General features: G+C 38.4%; 2 protein-coding genes across 5 annotated transcripts in view; one reads left to right on the top strand and one right to left on the bottom strand.

Annotated features, from left to right (window-relative positions):
- Positions 1 to 239: 239 nt before the first annotated feature.
- Positions 240 to 18,781, bottom strand: part of LOC144631793 (uncharacterized) — a 20,083-nt gene continuing 1,541 nt past the window's right edge. The window contains exons 1-11 of one of the 3 annotated variants that reach the window (XM_078490354.1): positions 17,320 to 17,453; positions 16,742 to 16,816; positions 8,244 to 8,553; positions 7,225 to 7,480; positions 6,077 to 6,244; positions 5,511 to 5,615; positions 5,064 to 5,155; positions 3,638 to 3,722; positions 3,217 to 3,277; positions 1,983 to 2,143; positions 240 to 1,449 (exon numbers count right to left, since the gene is read on the bottom strand). In XM_078490354.1, coding sequence (XP_078346480.1) covers positions 1,402 to 1,449; positions 1,983 to 2,143; positions 3,217 to 3,277; positions 3,638 to 3,722; positions 5,064 to 5,155; positions 5,511 to 5,615; positions 6,077 to 6,244; positions 7,225 to 7,480; positions 8,244 to 8,553; positions 16,742 to 16,769 — 1,314 coding nt within the window. In that variant the 5' untranslated portion in view covers positions 16,770 to 16,816; positions 17,320 to 17,453 and the 3' untranslated portion in view covers positions 240 to 1,401. Of the gene's footprint in view, positions 1,450 to 1,982; positions 2,144 to 3,216; positions 3,278 to 3,637; positions 3,723 to 5,063; positions 5,156 to 5,510; positions 5,616 to 6,076; positions 6,245 to 7,224; positions 7,481 to 8,243; positions 8,554 to 11,112; positions 11,286 to 16,741; positions 16,817 to 17,319; positions 17,454 to 18,781 lie in introns of those variants that run through there. The other 2 variants (XM_078490353.1, XM_078490355.1) reach the window with 2 other exon arrangements.
- LOC144631834 (uncharacterized) lies at positions 12,095 to 16,970 on the top strand. 2 transcript variants are annotated; one of them, XM_078490407.1, is made up of 4 exons: positions 12,095 to 12,197; positions 13,336 to 13,852; positions 15,044 to 15,269; positions 15,979 to 16,970. In XM_078490407.1, the coding sequence occupies exons 2-4, from the start codon at positions 13,371 to 13,373 to the stop codon at positions 16,186 to 16,188; spliced, it is 918 nt and encodes a 305-aa protein (XP_078346533.1). In that variant the 5' UTR covers positions 12,095 to 12,197; positions 13,336 to 13,370; the 3' UTR covers positions 16,189 to 16,970. The 2 variants fall into 2 exon arrangements, with proteins under 2 accessions (XP_078346533.1, XP_078346532.1); XM_078490406.1 differs by lacking the exon at positions 12,095 to 12,197 and having other exon boundaries at positions 13,310 to 13,852.

Genomic DNA, 18,781 nt, shown 5'->3' with positions numbered 1-18,781 from the left:
GTTTTCCCGCGCTTCCCGGCGTGTACGTGTATTTACCTTGAGATTGATTGGTTCATTTGATTGTCTGTGACCTTTGTGATTGGCCAGAGGGATAACTTTGGTTTTGGTTTTACGACACTCAATCGAAAACTGCTCTAGTGAAAATGACCTATTTCGTTATCCATGTTCCTTCAAATTTTGTATTGCTAACTTCTAACAACTTTGTAAACGTTGGACAGAACAAAGAGCAGAAACGAACGTTGTATAAATGTATTTAATGCCATGGTAACGCCTTTCAAGATATATGATAAAAGCAATTGCTCAACGAATATACTTCAGCTTTCTTAAATATTAATATGTACAAATATTACTATGGATCACGTTATTAATCAACTATAGTACAGGCGACTGGTGCTAAACTTTCTGCGATCAAACGACGCCACAAAGTTTTCTTAATTTTACAAACGGCAATATGGTGATCTATGGCTTTATAATAATATAATTTCAAAGGGATTTCCTAAAACGAGTCATACAAACTCTTCCTTCAGACCTGGAGTAAACGGTGAATATGTTAAGCTTGGGGCAGACGAGCAGGGAATACTTAATGTTACGTTGCTAGCGTAATAGAGACCATGCCACAGCAAACCAAACAAAATGCTCTTCTTCATAAACTTCATAAAGAGGGCGACTTGAGTTGCAAAAATAAATAAAGTCTTTGCTAGTCTATGAACAAAGGTTTTCTTAGATTGAAAAGCATTTTGCCTGAGATGTTGGTTGACATCACTCCTATGTAAGTTTGTTAACTGTGGCAAGCAAAACTACATGTAAAACTTTCAAGATAGCCCAAAATATTACAGCTATACGAAATAACACTCATTAGGAACTAGGATAACAACTGGCTGAGAAAGTGAATGGCAGCTAACTAACAAGTGTTAATCTTTTGTAATGAACCAACGAGCAGCTTTGTTGATGGCAAGCACTAAATTTTCTAACAGACTGTATTCTACGATATTGCATTGTTGAAAGAAATTCCAGTTCCTATTTTATCAGACAGAAATCTTTAACATCGATGCTGCAAATTAAAAACCTAATTCCTACATGAAATCCATGTGTTGAACGGCAAATTGTCTTGAAGTGAAATGGTCACACAAAAAATATAAAGCTAAGCTGCTTCTTGGGCCTTACAGTTAAATCTTTATCACAAATACATGTAGTAAATGAAAATGCCAGCGCCCGAATTTCCACTTAAACTTTTTTCTCTCTCCAAAGGACTGAACTGAGTTCTTAACAGACTCGTTTATGACACAGCATAACTCAAAGGTATTTATTATAATTATATAGATAGATAAATCACTCTTAAACAGCAAAAAATTTCTACAGATATCTTATGTAACTATAACATGTTTAATAGATGGGCTGAGATCAAGACTCTAACACTTCCTCTCTACAGACTGGGCAGGTCCGATTGTTCTGCAAAAGAAATTTTAACACATGTTAATGACAATACTGTAAAAACAACTTTGACACAATTTACAACCAGTGCTAATTACGGTGCTTGTAAATGACAATGTGTTGAGAAAACCTCTTTATTGATTGCTTGCCAAACCACAAACCAGACTTCACCTACAGCAAAAACACCCTTGCAACTTTTATAATGTATGAATGGGAGTAATACGTTCCCTGGGGAAGAACAGGCATTAAACCCAGGTGCCTGTGACAGACCACTCTGTTATTTATGATAGAGATGTATACAGCGTTTTTACGTGAAGTCATCAAAATTCTAAATTCGAAACTATTGAACCTACAAAGCTGTTCTTTTAGTATATTTTAGACATTAGTGTCACTAATTGCTGGGTAATCTTTCCAAATGCAAATGAAATGAAGCTGTTTTTAATGATATTCCCCTGCATGAGCCTCCATTGCAAGCTAGTTCCAATCCACTACCGAGAATACGAATATGGTCTATTAAGATCATCACAAATTACATGATTTGCAAAACTTACCTTCAGCCAGCGGTCAATGCATTTAGCATGGAAGTCATGGTTACATGGTAAGCGTCTCAGCTTTTCACGATTGATGTAATCGCTCATGCACACCACACAGTTGCCATTAGAAGAATCCCTGGAGCTTGCACTATAGCGGAAACTTGGAATACTATCAATCACTAAAACGGAAATGCAAACACAACTCAAACTTTGGCCCAAGATTGGTTAACAAACAGAACTTATCATAGCAGCAAGAAAGCTACCTAACAAGATATCTGAGAAATTCTGCACTGATGAGATGATGCTACAGAGAGAGCTGTGCTCGGTTTCTGATTGGTTATTTCTTATGTGCAAAAATTCAAAACAGTGCAGTAATGAATCAAAGATGCCAGACAGATCATTTTTATTCCCACTAACATATTTTCAAGTGGGAGGCGTGGTGGCCTTATGGTGAGTGTGCTCGACTCCGAGTCGAACGGCCCGGGTTCGAGGCGTGGCCGGGGCGCTGCGTTGTGTTCTTGGGCAAGACACTTTAATCTCACAGTGCCTCTCTCCACCCAGGTGTATAAATGGGTACCGGCGAATTTACTGCTGGGGGGTAACCCTGCGATGGAATAGCATCCCATCCAGGGGGGAGTAGCAATACTCCTAGTCGCTTAATGCTACAGAAACCGGGATAAGCTCCAGCTGTATGGGCCTCATGGCTCGGAGACAGACTTTACCATTTTAACATATTTTAAAGTACATGTTTTGTAATTTAATGGAAATACAGAGCACTCTCAATCTCTTGAACTTGATTTCTCAACCTCCTGATTACTCGAATCAAAAGTCCATCCCCTCAGATTTGCTTCCTTGAGCCGCATTTACACCCCCCCCCGTGACAGAGAACCCCATTGCCGGTGCGGCAATAATATAACAAGAAAACCATTAAAAATTGAATGTTGTTGTTTTTCTCTTACCATAATTACGTCAGACTGCAGCTTGTTTCTACCACCAAGACCCCCTGCTTAAATCGAAGTGCCCAAAAAAATACTTGTAAATTTTCCATCTTCAACAAATTCCAAAGCGGCAAAGATGAAATCAAATTACCCACATGAAAATCTTTATGAAAGTGGTGAGTTTTGAGATTAATTCGCATAGACACAGGCGCTTGGTGGTGAATTTTGAGCATAATTTTATTGTGTTATCATGCATAAACACTTTAGAGGAGACTTACAAGTGTTTATTCACAGGAAGGTGTAATGATACGTACCATCTTTGGCAAGTCCACGCGCCTTGGCTAACCCTATCCTCTCACTAAGATTCCATAAAGCCTAGAAATGAGAGTAAAACATTGTTAATGTGACAACAACGACAAACTGTTTTTGATTAACTTTTAACAACTATCTGTTGTTTTTTAAAATTTTTGAGCCAATGACTTAGGCAAGCAAATATAGGAAAACCACTAAAATTTTTTTTAAAAAACCTTGTTAACATTATTTTCCTTGTAAGAAGAATATGTAACAAATACCAGCTGTTAACTGGTTTAAACCTCAAGGGTTTACTTCCATTTCTGTTGAAAAGGGTTTTCTTTATTTACTTATAACCCCCTTTGCTGCTCAAGTAACTAATTATTAGTTCAACAAATCGCTGTCAGAAACAAAATCAAACTTTTGCAAAGCTCTTATCGTTACCTCATAGTCTTCCCCTTCAGCTGAATGTCCTGAGTTAGAGTCGCCATAGTGATGAAGAGGAGGAGGAGGGAATGAAACCACAGACCTTTAAAAACAAAGCAAATTACCGGTACTTCAGTTGACAACAAAGAACAAGAGACAGGGCTCAAACTAACGATAGCCAACCAGCCACAGGCTGGTAGAAATGCAGTTTTGGCCAATATGTTTTGGGCTTTCACTAGCCAAAATGGCTAGTAAAAATTTCAGGAATTTGATTGGAAGAAAACCATATGTCGAAATCGACTCTGAAAGAACAGATCTTATCAAAGACTGTGGACAAGCTGAAATTTCCAAAATGTAACCTAAATTTAACCCTGAAGATAATGATAACAGAGCCAGTGAAGAAGGCAAAGTGCCTCTGCCCAAACCTAAGTTACCGTAAAGTTCCGTGTATAAGCCGCACTCGTAGATAAGCCGCACCCCCGATTTGGAAGCTCAAATTTTGGAAAAAAATATACAGACCATAAAGTTGAAGTTCAAGTGAAGTTCTATTGGTAAACAATCAAGGGCAAACAAGCACAGTTTCAGACACTGACACGGTGGTTGTTGCAATGTTTAATATAAAAAGTTAGAAAGCTAAATCACTTGTCATACCTCCTTTTTAGTTTGAGTTCAAATATCTTAAACTTGGATGCCCTCTTGATATCATTTTTTCGAGATATCACTTCTAAAAGAATTGATTTTCGAGGCGTGATGATGCTTAGTGCAGCTCTGATTGTAGAGGGAGTCTGGGCATTAAAAAAAATGGCGGCATTTTCTTCGGGAAATACGTTTTTATTTCAGATTCTTGAACTGCTACCCGCAACAGGATAAAAATTCATGCAGAATAAGAGTTTGTTAATCCAGCAGATGTATTTGCTGTGAAGGTCAATAAAAGAGTCGGCCATTTGCCTTGTGAGTATTTGCGTTTATCTTGTGCCCGCACGCGGCAGAGCATGCTTCGAGTGACTGGCAGGCTTACTGCAAACAGCTTTGCAGAGGAACTAAAAGGTAGTGAACAAATCAAAGTTTTCAGGTTGTTATATGTTTATTCATGACGTCTTGAGAAGTTTTTATGAATATTATTAGGCCTTTGAGAACTCCAACCAGAGATGTTTCCGTAGATAAGCTCACCCCCGATTTTTGACTTAAATTTAGAGGAAAAAGGTGCGGCTTATACACGGAACTTTACGGTAGCTTGGGAATTCTGGCTAGTAGAAAATTGGTTTTGGCTAGTGAAATCAAAGCTAGCAAAAATGTAATTTTGAGCCCTGAAGAGACATTATCAGTAGTCCTTGGTTAGGAAAAGTATAAAGCAGTGAATGCTGCTCAAAAATCAAATAACGTTTACGCATGTAACTAAACAATTGTTATGCCAACGTGTAAGAAAGATATACAATGTACTCACACAAAAGGAAGAAGCAGTTCGGGTAAAGCTTGACTGGCAAAAGATGCATGGAATGGACGTCTACGTCGTATAGGTATCTGTGGTGGCTGGGACTAAGGGAAAGACAACAATGGTCAGTGTTGTAATTAAGGTATCGTTGTTTGTGTTATGTACATGTATACTTGTACTGTTGTAAATTTTGGAGCAAATAATAATAAAAAAAAAAAAAAAATAACAACGGTTACATTAATACTTCAAACAAAGGTAGCAGAGTTGGCTTGGATTCCAGCCGATTTGGGAGTTCAGTTTTGATTCTCCTTTCCAGCCCTTTTCCAGTCCAGTTGTCAACCTCCGAACCATTGTGTAGGGCAAGGGACATGGGCTCACAAAATGGCTGAAAATCAAGGCTGCACCAAAATGTAACTGAATAAAACAGAAGAGAACTCTCTATTTATCAAGTATTCTTACCATGTTGGGTGGTATGGCATGTAGTGTGCCGACTCTGGGTGCGGTTGGTTGGGTTGAATCTGCAGCACCATGACTGTGTTCCTCCACATCACGAGTATATTCAGCCTGAAATTATATCAATATACAAAATTCATGATTCTGATTGGTTCTTGATGTGACTTGTTTGAAATCTAAAGTATTTAGTTCACCCATGAGCAGCTTACGTGTCCAATTACAACTATCTGATTAGCACAACTTCCAAGTCTTAACCTTTAAAAGACTATTAATATTTCTCTAAGGTAGAAGGAACCTTACAAGAAAGTGTGATAATGGCACTGTCTTTAAGATTGCCGTTTTTGAAACCACTTGCTTGTCAATCTTTTCTGGCCCTCTTAAACAGATTCAAAACTAACAGGCTGCCTTCAAAAAAAGTTACCCAAATGGAGTGAAGTATATTAATATTATGCCATCTTACAAGCAAGTTTTCTTAATGCTATGGTCCATCTCCTCACACTAGGGGCTAGACTTGCGTTATGTAATTTTACCAACTAAGAGGAGTGAATGAAATAATGGGTTCAAAAATTCACCTGTTGCAATCTGTGAGCAAGAGCTTCATCAGATTGAAGGTAGCATCTTGTTGGTTGCCTGGATGCATTGAGGCGGCGACGGAATCGCTCCATGCGATGCTGTCTATCTGACAGAAACCAACTGGGCGCATCATTAGGTGGAACTTGGTGTTGAGGAAAGGGCGAAAGCTGTGGAAATAACAATTAATAATGAAAACTTGGGATTTATCCTTCTGCATAACTTTATTACTAATAACAGTGCTTTTCCCAGTGCACATTTTTGAGAAAGGGATAGGAAAAATTCTGGGTTGTATCAGACGATATTCAGTTGACTTAAGCAGCAAAATCCCCATGTAGCTCCAAACATGCTCTTAAAAAGTATTGAAATTCAGAACACCAAAGAATGTAGTTTAAGAGGTTTTTTGAAGAACTGAAATGTGACATTACAGGTTATATGATCTTCATTTCTTAATAATAAAGTTATATTTTTCTATTGTCGGCTGAAACAGTCCATCCCTGTTAAAACTTCAAAGAGGCTAAAAATAATGAGAAAGTCTATTTATTGACTTAAACTTCTCAGTGACATAGTCATTTTCTTGAATGGAAGGGTACCAGACTAAGGGTGCATTCCTTTGAGATGATCTGGTGCAGGATCAATGATCCAAGATCAGTTGGATCATGGAGTATGAAACAAACTAAAGAATTCTTGCCGAGTGGATTTATCAGTTCCTTTGGTGCACCATGATCCGACTGATGTAGACCTGATCATTTTATCCCAAAGGAACACACCCTCAAGTTTTCTGAAACTAGTATAGGTTACAATAGCTCAATTTGGTTATATTTAAATTCAGCCTAAAGCAATAGACCTCAGTACGAGGCTCAAGGGAATAAACTATAGAGTTTGCGAGGTTTATTTCCCATGAAGCCTTGTAGTGATGTCTAGTTCAGTTTTATAGGGCTTTTACAACTGGAACTTCTACTTTTGAACAGGAAAAATAGTGGAACATAAGAAGAAACACATACCCTTAAATTTTTCTGAATTTAAAAATTAATCGAAATTGGGCTATTATGATATAGTCAAAAGCTTTCAAAAATAAGAACAATAATATTGGTACACACCCTTATCAAAATTTATTACTATAAGTAAATAAAGAGCTTGAAAATCTTACCTCCTCATCTATGACAATAGGAGTATTGTTATCGCCAGAGGGAACTGGTCTTGGTGCAAAGTCAGCAAATTCTGCTAACAAAGCTTCACGTCTACCTCCGGGTGGGGGAACACTGTCCCACAGGTTTGTATAAGGGGTATGCCTTCCTCGAAACCGGCGTGAACGCAAACGATCATTGACAGGGACTCGGTGACCTCGGGAATCACGATTTTGTAGACGCCAACGGAAATTAGAAGCAAATTGTGCAAAGTCCTCACTGTAAATAAAAGTGACACATATTCAGTTTGTTGAAAGACAGGGCTAGAGACTAAAGGATAACCAACTAGCAACAGGCTAGTAGAAATGTAGTTTTGGCCAGTAGGTTATGGGCTTTCACTAGCCAAAATGGCTAGTTAAAAGTTCAGGAGTCACATTGTTTGGAAAAACCACACAGTCACAAAAATTATCCATGACTGTGGACAAGCTGAAATTACCAAAAGTAACCTAAAATTAACCCTAAACATAATGATAACAGAGCCGGTGAAGATGACACAGTGCCTCTGTCCAAACCTAAGTTAGCTTGAGAATTCTGGCTTTTAGAAAAATGGTTTTGGCTAGTGAAATCAACGTTGTCACTAGCCAGTACGCTAGCTAGCAAAAAAGTAAGTTTCAAGCCCTGAAAGACTTTTCTGTTTTTGAACACAAAAAGAGAAAACTGAAGAAAAACCAAGACCTGCTTCGGACATCAGACATTTGCTGAACACATTTTGCCATGTCCGATGAATTCTACTGTGGTCGGACGGTGTCAGCACACTTTTTTTTTCTTTCCAGTGCACACCAATATTCTATATTCTGCGGATTTTTTTTATTTATTCAGAAAAAAAAACACAAAAGAAAAAATTATACATATTCTAATGAGGTTCAATTCGAGGCTATATATGATGTCCGACCTCACTTTTGTTTTGTCTGATCAAGGGACAGGGACGCATGCCTTTTCAAAGGAAAAAATTATTTGCAGCCATGGACCTTAGTATTCTTACCATGGAGGAGCAGCCGCCGCACCTCCTTGTGCTCTTGCCGCACCACTGTCACCCTCGTCTGGAGATGTGAGGTCAATAACAGGAATCTCAGAACGTTTAGGTGTCTGGTTTGCTATTATCACAGAACTATCAAGCTCACTGGTGTCACTAGATGAGGTTGATACTGACGGTGATATTCGACCTGGATGGTGAAAAACTGACATATCTGCATTAGGTTCATCAAGGAGAACAGAAATGTCTCGCGGTGAGCCTGGATTTCCTCTCATGGATGATGATGTACTTTCAGTGTCACTTTGACCCATCTTTAGACCTACCAGAAAAAAAAAATCACAAAAGTGTCATCAAATTAGAGGCCTTATGCGTCCAATGGCGCGAAAAGGATCGATGTCATAAAATGAAACAAATGGATTACCGGTAACACGGATTCCGCTGAAAGTTCGAGCAATAGTAGTGCAAAAATTAATCAACAAAAATCTACTTGTAGCATGGTAACATTTTGCATTTTTCAACCCCACCACCCTGATTTTTACGGTTTAAAAAATCTCACTGTAATTCATTTCTCCAATTGACCCTGCTATGAAATTCTTGTGCATTCTTGAGAAAGTTAATGTCAAACCTTGTTAAAAAAGCTTAAAACGTATGTTATTACATGTATGTTTTGAACTGGCCTGAAACATCCATGTTAACTAAATATACGGAGAACTTCAAATTCATTTCTCTTGCGCGGGTTTAACGAATAAAAGTTAAAATTTCAATAAGTTCTTCTTAACAGTATCACAACTGTGACTGTACCATGAAATTGTTGGTAACTTTATTTTTGCCTTTATTGCTCGATTGTTCAGCGGAATCCGTCTTTATGGTTATGTAGTGAATGACACAAATTCATGTTGTTACCAAGCTTAAATGACCTTAATAAAAGCCCTTTGTGATACAATAATTTTTTTTTGCCCAAAAAAACACTGAAGAACTGCAACCTTCTGCGACTTTGAAATCTCATTCTGATTGCTTTTTTTTGGGGGGGGGGGAGGGTGAGTTTCATTTCAAATTTATGATCAATTGAAGGGGCGGTGTTAAGAGAATATGCCTAAATAAGGTGGCAATCTTAGCCAATACAGAGAGACTTACAATTAAATATATTAATTATTATCACTGGTCTCGGTGTTTTGAAAGAGGATTTAACCAACAACGAAGAACGTTTCCCTTGCTGTTCTGTTGCAAAATTATGGGAGTCAAAACATGTTTTCTCATTATTTATGGAAACGCTTACAAAAACGCAAGGTAAATAAACCATGCGTATTGAACTTATACAATTGCTTGGACCACAACACAATTTTTTGTATAAAAAAAATAAATAACAGAACACAAAATAATAATTATTCTGCTTACCAACGTAATTATTACAATTATTTTCTTCACTAAACAATTAGCATTGAAAATAACTGATTGCTTTTCTTATCTGTATAAGCATGATGGGTAAATGCAAGGAACTCCCAAGTTCTTGTAGTGTTGACAGTAGCGATCAGGCGAAAAGGAAAACATTAAAAGCATTGCAAATAAAAACATTCTGTCAAAACATTTTCTTTGGCAGAAAGTTTAAGTAATGTGCTTATCTTAGCTTTCACCAACTTTGACCTGAAAGGTATCCTGTTAGCTTACAAGAAAGAACAGCTTGAAAATTTGCTACTTGATTTTTCACTTCTGAATAGAAAAGAGAGACAGGGGAAAAAAGGATGGTGAAAAGATGAATTCTTGAAATACATGTTCGTTTAATATTATTAAATTACAGGAAGGGTTATGAGAGGTTTGCAGCAACAAAGAGAGCACAAGGGATATCATGAGATTGATCTTGTGCCTGAAATACTGAAGTTTGAGACATAATAAGCATATTAAAAGAAATCGCATTCTTTGCAAGGAAAACGCTGAAACAAGAAGGTACAGGGCTGAATATACAGTTCTACATTTTACACGTTATATATTTTCACACTATTTCACATAAAAACTCTTCTGTGGTAGCTTCAAGACACCCAGACAGTGGCACGAATTGAGTCAGATTGAATGAAGTATAAAGCGTAAAGAGATTGGAATAGAACGCTTGATTCGTTGCTACAACCTCTGGCAATGAAATCTCACTCTGAAAAAATTACTATTCAGGCGACTACAATAAACATTAACAGCCCTTAACGTTAAAAGAACCGAGAACAATAAACATTCTTACTCGAGATCGCCAAGCAATATGTTACGTCTCTTGAAGAATTCAGCGACATCGCTTTATAGAATGCTGTACACCTCAAGTTAGTTACGGCCCCAAAAACGAGTTACAACAAGTCTTTCGATAGAAAACTTCTGCCAATAAGCCTTCAAGATATGTAGATATGTTTTTCTTGTTCCAAACATTGTCTCTCCTTCTTTTCAAGTCAAATCATCGTACGTGAAGGCACGGAAATTTACCCTCATGTGCTTGTTCGCTTCACACAGACGATCAATAGAAATTTCAAAAGATCGGACGGGCTAACTTTCACAAAACTTTGCTCTGTTAAACGAAAAGAAGTAGAAATTTATGTAGATCTTTGTTGTCCACTCTTGCGTTCAGTGAACAAATTATAATGCACTTGCGTCATGAAGAGAAGATCGGGGGTATCAAAATTTTCCCCGGTGAAATGACATGAAATCGAACACGAAACATATTTTCTCGCTCTGAAACTGCCCGAGAAAGGTAATGATTCCTTGAACATACGCCAAGCAGTCAGAAATTCAAAACGAAAACGCCCTATGCGACACTTTAGAACATGGAGTGATAAAAAGCTTATATCACAACGGCGGACTTTTCATGCGAAGGCCTGCGCTAACGGACGAAAAGGAGAGAACTTACCTGAAAGCAAAGTATACTTGAAAAGCTTTGTGGGCTGAAGATTTCAAGCAAATGGTTTTTTCTGTGTCGACTAAAATGTGCTAAATCTAAAGTAGTCCGTTGAGAGCTTCGCTTCCGAGACTTTCGCAGATGAAAAACCCTTGCAAATTGACTACAAAGTAAATCGACAACAATCGCGGTAAATTAATACATGCGAGTACTACGCATGCCTGGAGTTCCGCTGACTGCTCATGACGGTGCCCACGCATTTTCTTTTGAATTTTCGAAATTTTGTATTTGTTTTGTTTTGCGAACAACTTTTGTTTAGAAAAAACCTGAATACTGAAAAGGCCTAAACACAAATGCACGTACGAAACAGCTTAGATCCTCAAGTAGAAAAAACTGTTCAAGGCCAGCTTGGTTTTTTTTGGTTTTTCATTTGCAATTTGATTTTAAATAATTGAATTACCGTCCATAAGCTGCAATGCGCGCTTTCAAAACACATGTCCAACAGCACTGAGGTTTTATTATATATTTAAATGATTTTCTACTTTTGTGAGTAAGCAAGTCGATGTATATATCATTTCTTCGGGATTTAATACATTTTTTTACTGCTAAGCTGGAAAGCAAAGAGAAAAAGAGGCGGTTTGGCTGGTTTGGAAACACATATGGCGCGCGCAAAGTGCGATGAGTTCATGGATTTGTTCAGAATCGATTCCGCCATAGACTGTGAATCTAAAACAGCAATCTTTATCTGAAACTGATTTTCACCTTTAGTGGAAGATGTGGCTACCCTTGATACTGAACCGAGGAAACGCTTTCTTTGAAGTAAAAAAAATCCTTCTTTCAAGCCTTTTTCATGAATACAACAAAAAAAAGCCATTGAAGGGTCAATTGTTTCAAACGGAAGACGAAAGTGCAAACAAATTTGAATGACCGTTACTAAGGAATAAGGAGCATACAAAGGGAATGTTTGTTCGTAAGAAAATCAAACACGACAGGACAAAAAAACTGATTAGAATCACTCGTGAACAAAATCGCTGCCAGCTTATCGCCTCCACTTTGCTTCCGCAGTGTGTTCCAGTGAGCAAAAAGCTTTTATCGAGGTTAGTAAGAATATGAAAACTTTATCTAATCCGTTTTAACTTATATTTTTACCCGTAAGACATTAAACTGGATCACTAAATCTGCGCTGTGTATTTTTAACTCAAAATGGATAAAAACACAGTATTGACTAAAATATCACTGCTGCGATTTTCGTAAGTTCTGTAAATTAAACAAAGTCAACAGGCATTCTGAGTTCAGTATTTTCCATCATTTTCGTTTAGTTAATAATGCCAGTTCCTTCCTTCGAGATTCAGGTAAAATATTAAGATCGACTTATAGATTATTCGGGACAAAAAAATCAACAGCCAGTGAAGTTTTATGCGGCGACAAAAGACAGGATCGGAAATGAAACCATAGTGTTGACATTGAACAGTGGAAAATATAAAAACGCTGCATAAATTCAAGAAGTCAGAAAAGAAAAAAATAAAATTGAACTCTCGTATTCGGTTGGAAAGGAATCACTAAAGATCTTTAAGTGAAAATATTACTAACGTCTTAAAAAGCTGGAAGGTGGTCAAAAAAAACTGTCAGGAAATCCCTGTAGGAAATCACGTAGAAATGAACGAAATCTGGCATAATGGATGATGGTTGATTAAAAAAATTAACAGCTTTCTTTGCGATTAGTGGTCCGCGCGAAACAGTGGTGTCAAATTTATTATCAGCATCAAAGGGAGATTAAGGATTAGGCAAAGTGTTAGGGTTTGGTCAGGGCTTTAGGTTTAATTAATGTTTCAATATTGTAAGGGTTAACTTCCTCTTACAACCCATACGGCAAATAGGCCGCGCGGCGCGCGCAGCCCACTAAAAGTAGAAGATAGTCAATAATAAAATAATATTCACTCCTCCGCCTTGTCGGCTTGCTCAAATTAAGCGATAAAGTGGAAGCCTTTGTCTTAAAGACCGCCGAAACAAAAAGCCAAATGATGGTAAAGCCAACAATCGGCAAAGAAATGACAAGAAAACCCATTAACGTATTTTGTGACCAAATTGGTTTTGTATTTGTCACGTTTTATTAGCAAACTAGTTTGTCATGCGCGCGCAAAGCGTCAGAGTTCTAGCGCGCGAAATATTATGACGTAGACAATGGCATGTTGCCATAGTGACAATAATACCCTGTCTTTTCCTGGTGAAATGTAGGAGATGAAGTGGGATTAGGATTACCTACATTGGAGATGAACTTTCAAGCAAAAAGTCACAGGGAAGGCTTATTTTTTAAGGGTGTTCGTCACGGTGTTATGTCCCAAAGGACTACAACAACAACCACAGATGAAATTAAGGCAGCGATTTGCACCTCGGGCTTAAAACATCTGCGATTTGAACGCTTTAAAGAGAATGAAAAACAGTGGTATTTTCCAAGGCACGTCGACGAGAAAAGGAAACAAAGTTCTGTTATTCAGCTTCCAGTTTCCAAGCACTGTAAAAAATCTACGCCGAAGAAATTGCAAGGAGTAAAAGTTTATAGATCACTCATGGAAGAAAAAGAGACCAAAGATGTGAAAAGAAGTAACAACGGTGCAACATCCGAGAAAAAGAACCCAGTAAAAGTCACACCACGTAACATAGAAGGGACAACTGAAGCAGTTAACCCATCACGTGTCACGCATACAAATCACGCTGTTAGACGCTATGCCCTATACAGAGGGATGTTATGCCAGTAAGTCGCCTTTTTCTAGATTAAAAAAAAATATATATATTTTTTTATATAATCTGACCCAAGATAGTAAGTCTTATGCAATACAGAGGGGGTGTTGTGGTTAGGGTGTTTATTCTGTTGCTATGGTAAAGTCAGTACTAAAGAAAGTGACAACTGCAGCAAGGGCTTTCCCTTCGAGTTATACCAGATTGGCGACTCTGTTTTACTCGAGAGATACACGCTATTTTGACATTTTGGTGGGACGGTACAGTGAAATCCCGATTTCTCAGAGAAACCTCTAAAGAAAACAAAAATGGATCGAGAAATCAGGAAGGCGGAAGACAACAACATCCTCTTTATTTTCCTTATCAAAAAAAAATACAGAAATTGTTTAAAAAAGTTCTGGCCGACTGGACAGTACTGAGTCTGGCGACACTCACACGGACACACATCTGTGGGGGTGGCCACGAGGCGCTAGAGTCACTGACCGTCCGTCTCGACGCCTTAAACTCCACGTGGCATCTCCCGTCCGTGGCTACTAGTTTGTTCAGGGCATGTCCGTGACAGAAAATGGTCATTGAAGTCGTTCCGTTGGATTCTGGCTCGCCTTTCCGTGCGTCGTCCCGTCAACTTTCAGGCTCTTTTCTCTCCTTCGGGTGGGCGGTCTTTTTGTGCTGCTTTTCTGGCCCCAGCTCCACAACTCTGTTTGGACGCTCGCGGCGCGGTACACCACCGCGTGACGTCATCTTGTTCTGTCTCTTAGATCATAGACCAATCGCGCTCATCAGGAAATATAAATCAGAAGTGAGAGAGCTGAACGCGAATCTATACCATATAAGAAGAAGAAGCTGAAACACGCGTAATCTATACCATATAAAATAAAAAAATAATGAACTGAAAATGAAGAAATAAAAATAATGGTAAGGCATTGCAAACAGTGATATTATCTTAGTGTGAAGAAAAAGGAAAAGTGAATTGACTAATAGCCTTGGAGAAAGGGCTCTGTTTCAGTTTAATTTTGAATGATGAAATTGGCAAGGGCTTTAGATCATAATCAATAGCATTCCACTTATCTTAGGGCCTTGAAATCGAATATTAAATTTTCCATAATAAGCTTGAGAAATTGGGTGTAAAATGGCAGTGTTCGGGCTTGAATCATTTGTGAACTGAGTACCAACGCAATTTGTAACACTGTTAAATTGTCGTCAATAGATCTCGATTTGAAGAGGATCACGAATTAAAGAAAGACAGAAATAAAGGCAAAGTTTCGTACAACAGAGATAAAGGGAGAGACGCCATTAGAAGGACGGCTACAGGACAAGATAAGAACATCAAACACGAGACAACACAGTTACCCGCACGCGAGGCAAGCTCAGAAAATCACATGTACGAAACGATTAATTTTAACTCCAGGAACGACGATTTGATTGGAACACAGGTAAGAGAGAAGTCACGTGAAACATTGAGGGAAAATTATTTAAACGAAGGTGTATAGACAGCGGTAACTCCAGTCGTTGTCTGAGCTGAGTCTCAAACAATAGCCACACTTAGTTTTACAAAACGTACGGGTCTAAACGCAGTATGCGTGATTTTTGGCTTGGGTTGTTTTGTTGTGTTTTGGGCAGGATCAGTCTCTGACAATGTTTCTCTCTGTTTACAAGTATGAATGGGAATCATCAAATTGTCAGAACCTTGGGGGGACGGGGAGGTAGCCCTGTGTTGGACAAGCACTCCATCCAGGGGGAATAGCAATACTCTTAGACACTTCATGCTACAGAAGCCGGGATAAGCTCTGGCACAGTGTACGTGGTTTAAGTTTGTCCCGAACTGAATGTGGCTTTCCCTTTTACCTCACAGAATCCGAACAATTTATGTGATCTGACAAAGAACTAATTTCCAAAAAATGTTGGTTGGTGATATATCTTCATCAAATAAAAAATGATGTAAATAAATAAATAAAACAGTATCAATACTGTAACACTTTGTTAGAATATCAAAAGCACTTTCATAAACTAAATAGTGTCAGTTTTTGTACTTTTCGGAAAAGACCGGCGCCATAGTCCTTAAGGGAAGGTTAAGGACTTTAAGGCTAAATCAGGGGCTAAATTCAATATTAAAAAAACTTTTATCTTATCTTTTTATTTCAGTTTCCTAAACGAATCTACATCCGGGAAATTTCAAACGGTGCCATTGTCGATGAAATCGTGGATGTTCAGAACGAGAGAGACTGGGAAGTGCTGAACTACATGACACCGTTACGTCACATAACTTCAAAACCGCACGAAAATTCCGAAAACCTCCGCTTCCGAGACCTGAGGGACTTTGATGTTTATTATTACCCACATCCATGGAGATAGCTAATGATCTAGGAAAATTATTTATATTTATAATTATGCTAAATTTATATTATTTAGCTTACAAAAATAGAGTTGAAAGGAAACGGATTGTTAGTAAAACAATTAGAAGCAGCAGAGCGTGATATAAGTTGAAAGGATAGAGATGAAGTATAAAACCATTGAAAATACTCAAGGCTAATATGGTTTTATATTGTAACGTGTGGTGTAGATGCTTCAGCGATCGCGGCTGAATTTACATACGAGTGTCTGGATTATTAATCTGAATTAACTGATTGTAGAGGAAAGAAGACAATTTCATGCCCTGTCTATTTGTAGAAACTTTGTCGCTCTTTTCAACTCTCCTCGTTCCCGCAAAGACTCTCAACTAGGACTGAAAAATTAACTATAAATTGCCACACACTACGAAAAATGCCTACAACCGATCTTACTTATATTGTAGCTTACTCCGCTCACTTTAGATCCAATTGAAGACCTGGATATCTTTCTCCCGTTGTTAAACTGTTGCTATAAACAATAGAAAGTTGGTGCATTATAGCTACCTGTTGGTACTTACCCCAATACGAGCACAATCGAGCTGCCATTTCACACGGTAAGCTCCTTAGTGATATATTAGCGTTCCTAATGTAGGCTATGTAGAGAAAATGAAATAAAATAGATAAATTTGTCTCCAACAATTCAAAGATTTTTATAGAGCAATCCCTCATTTTTCTTAGAATTGGTCGACTAGGCAAGCTCACGGATGCTCGGCGCGCACGAAGTGAAATAAAGAAACCATTCGTAAACCGTCTTAGCCAAATCATTTTATGAGTGTATGAAAGAACTTATTGTGTGGTACAGCCGCAATTAGCCTTTTCAGAACTGCCCTCCCTTACCGGAATGTTACCTTAGTACGTATCTCAAGTAAACCAGTGAGTTTACACAAAGCAACAGGTAAACACGAACAAGCACTTTTGCACTTTTGACGATTTGCAAAGTCGTCCTGGGCACAACTAAATCGAAACTAAACGTTCAAATCATGTAGACAGTAGTTAATTATGCATCTGAATTCGGTACTGGAAACAAGCTTTAGCGAGTTACCACGGCTCAGTAAAAGTGAATGGGTAACTCTCGTACAAAAATTAAAGATCTTACCCAAATCGATCTAAAGTTCAGTCTTTTCGTGAGCTCAGCGAGAAGCTATGCCAGTTGATCTTAGTCTCCGTTGTAGTGAATTAGTAGTGTCAGGAGTTATTCCGCAAGAATGGACACATGATATTGATGAATTTAACGCAAGTGGATTAGCTCTTTTGACGAACCGCAATGAAAACTGAGTATATCATAACTCTGAGAAAGCGCGTAATACCAGAGATTAGATTTAGAATTCAAAAGTGAGATGTAATGTATAGAAGTGGTCCGGTATTTGTTCATAAATATCGAGGACTAAGAAGTGTAGAGCCACACTATAGTTCCCAGCCCATTTAATGATCAGAAACAATGTTCTAGATTCATACATGATTTCTAATCCAAAATCATCACGGTACCTAACCAAAATATACTCCTTTTTCATGGCAACTCTGAAAAGATACATTGATTCCTCTGGCTAAATTTCCGCTCTTGTCAGAAGCCTTCAACAAGGGGGTATCCAAACAGACCAAATACCATAAAATTCCTGAAATAAGCCCCGAGCTAATTATGCAGAGGAGCTTATATATTTTCGGAAGGAATTTTGTGTTTCAAAATTGGCTGAGCTTATATTTTAAAGGGATTTTGCGGCGTCTGAAAAACTATAGATGCACAAAGGTATCAGACTGCACGGTATGGGTAAAACTCTATCTTAGACATAATGATGTAAAAACACAAAACAAGCTCTCAAGTTATCCCGATTCTTACGTGAACATAGAAATTCTGTGTGAACAGTGTAATATAAAATGCAAAATAAGGTCTTCAGAAAAGGGGTTGGGTAATCATCGGAAGCGGTGGGGCTTTCTTGTGTCATGGGCGGAGATTTGGTTGGTTATTTAACCGCCGACCGGTTAGCTCAGTTGGTAGAGCGCCGGACTGCCGTGCGGGAGGTCTCGGGTTCGACTCCCAGACCGGACCAACACTCAGGATCTTAAAATAATTGAGGAGAACGTGCTGCCTTTGTAATTACATCTGCAAATGGTTAGGCGTTCTAGTCTCCTCGGATAAGGACGATAAACCGTAGGCCCCGTCTCCTGCATCTTCAGTGTTACAATCAGCAGGGGACGTAAAGAACCCACACACTCATCGTAAAGAGTAGAGCATGGAGTTCCCGGTGCTGTGGTCTGTTCTATTCTATGGGTTGGGTGGTGGGGTGAGATCATACACATGGACGGATAGCGGCTGCCAAAGGCGCCTGATATGCTGATGTCCGGTCTCATCCAATAGAATTCTAACTGTGAAGCGCATTGAGTTTGTAAATGCGCTATATAAGCACCTATATCATTCATTCGTTCATTCATTCATTCATTCATTTTCAGCTATTAACCACGAAAAACCAACAGGCAGCTTTTCCGCATCATCAGTTTAACAAATAGATTCCATTTTGCCGTGGGTCTGTTCAGTTATAGATCACAGATGACGTCAAAATGTG

This window comes from Oculina patagonica, chromosome 12 (genome assembly GCF_052425735.1).
Source record: "Oculina patagonica isolate OP01 chromosome 12, crgOcupat, whole genome shotgun sequence".
In the NCBI taxonomy this organism is placed as follows: domain Eukaryota; kingdom Metazoa; phylum Cnidaria; class Anthozoa; order Scleractinia; family Oculinidae; genus Oculina; species Oculina patagonica.
Note: the sequence above shows the minus strand (reverse complement) of the source record. Positions and strands in the feature narration are given on the sequence as shown.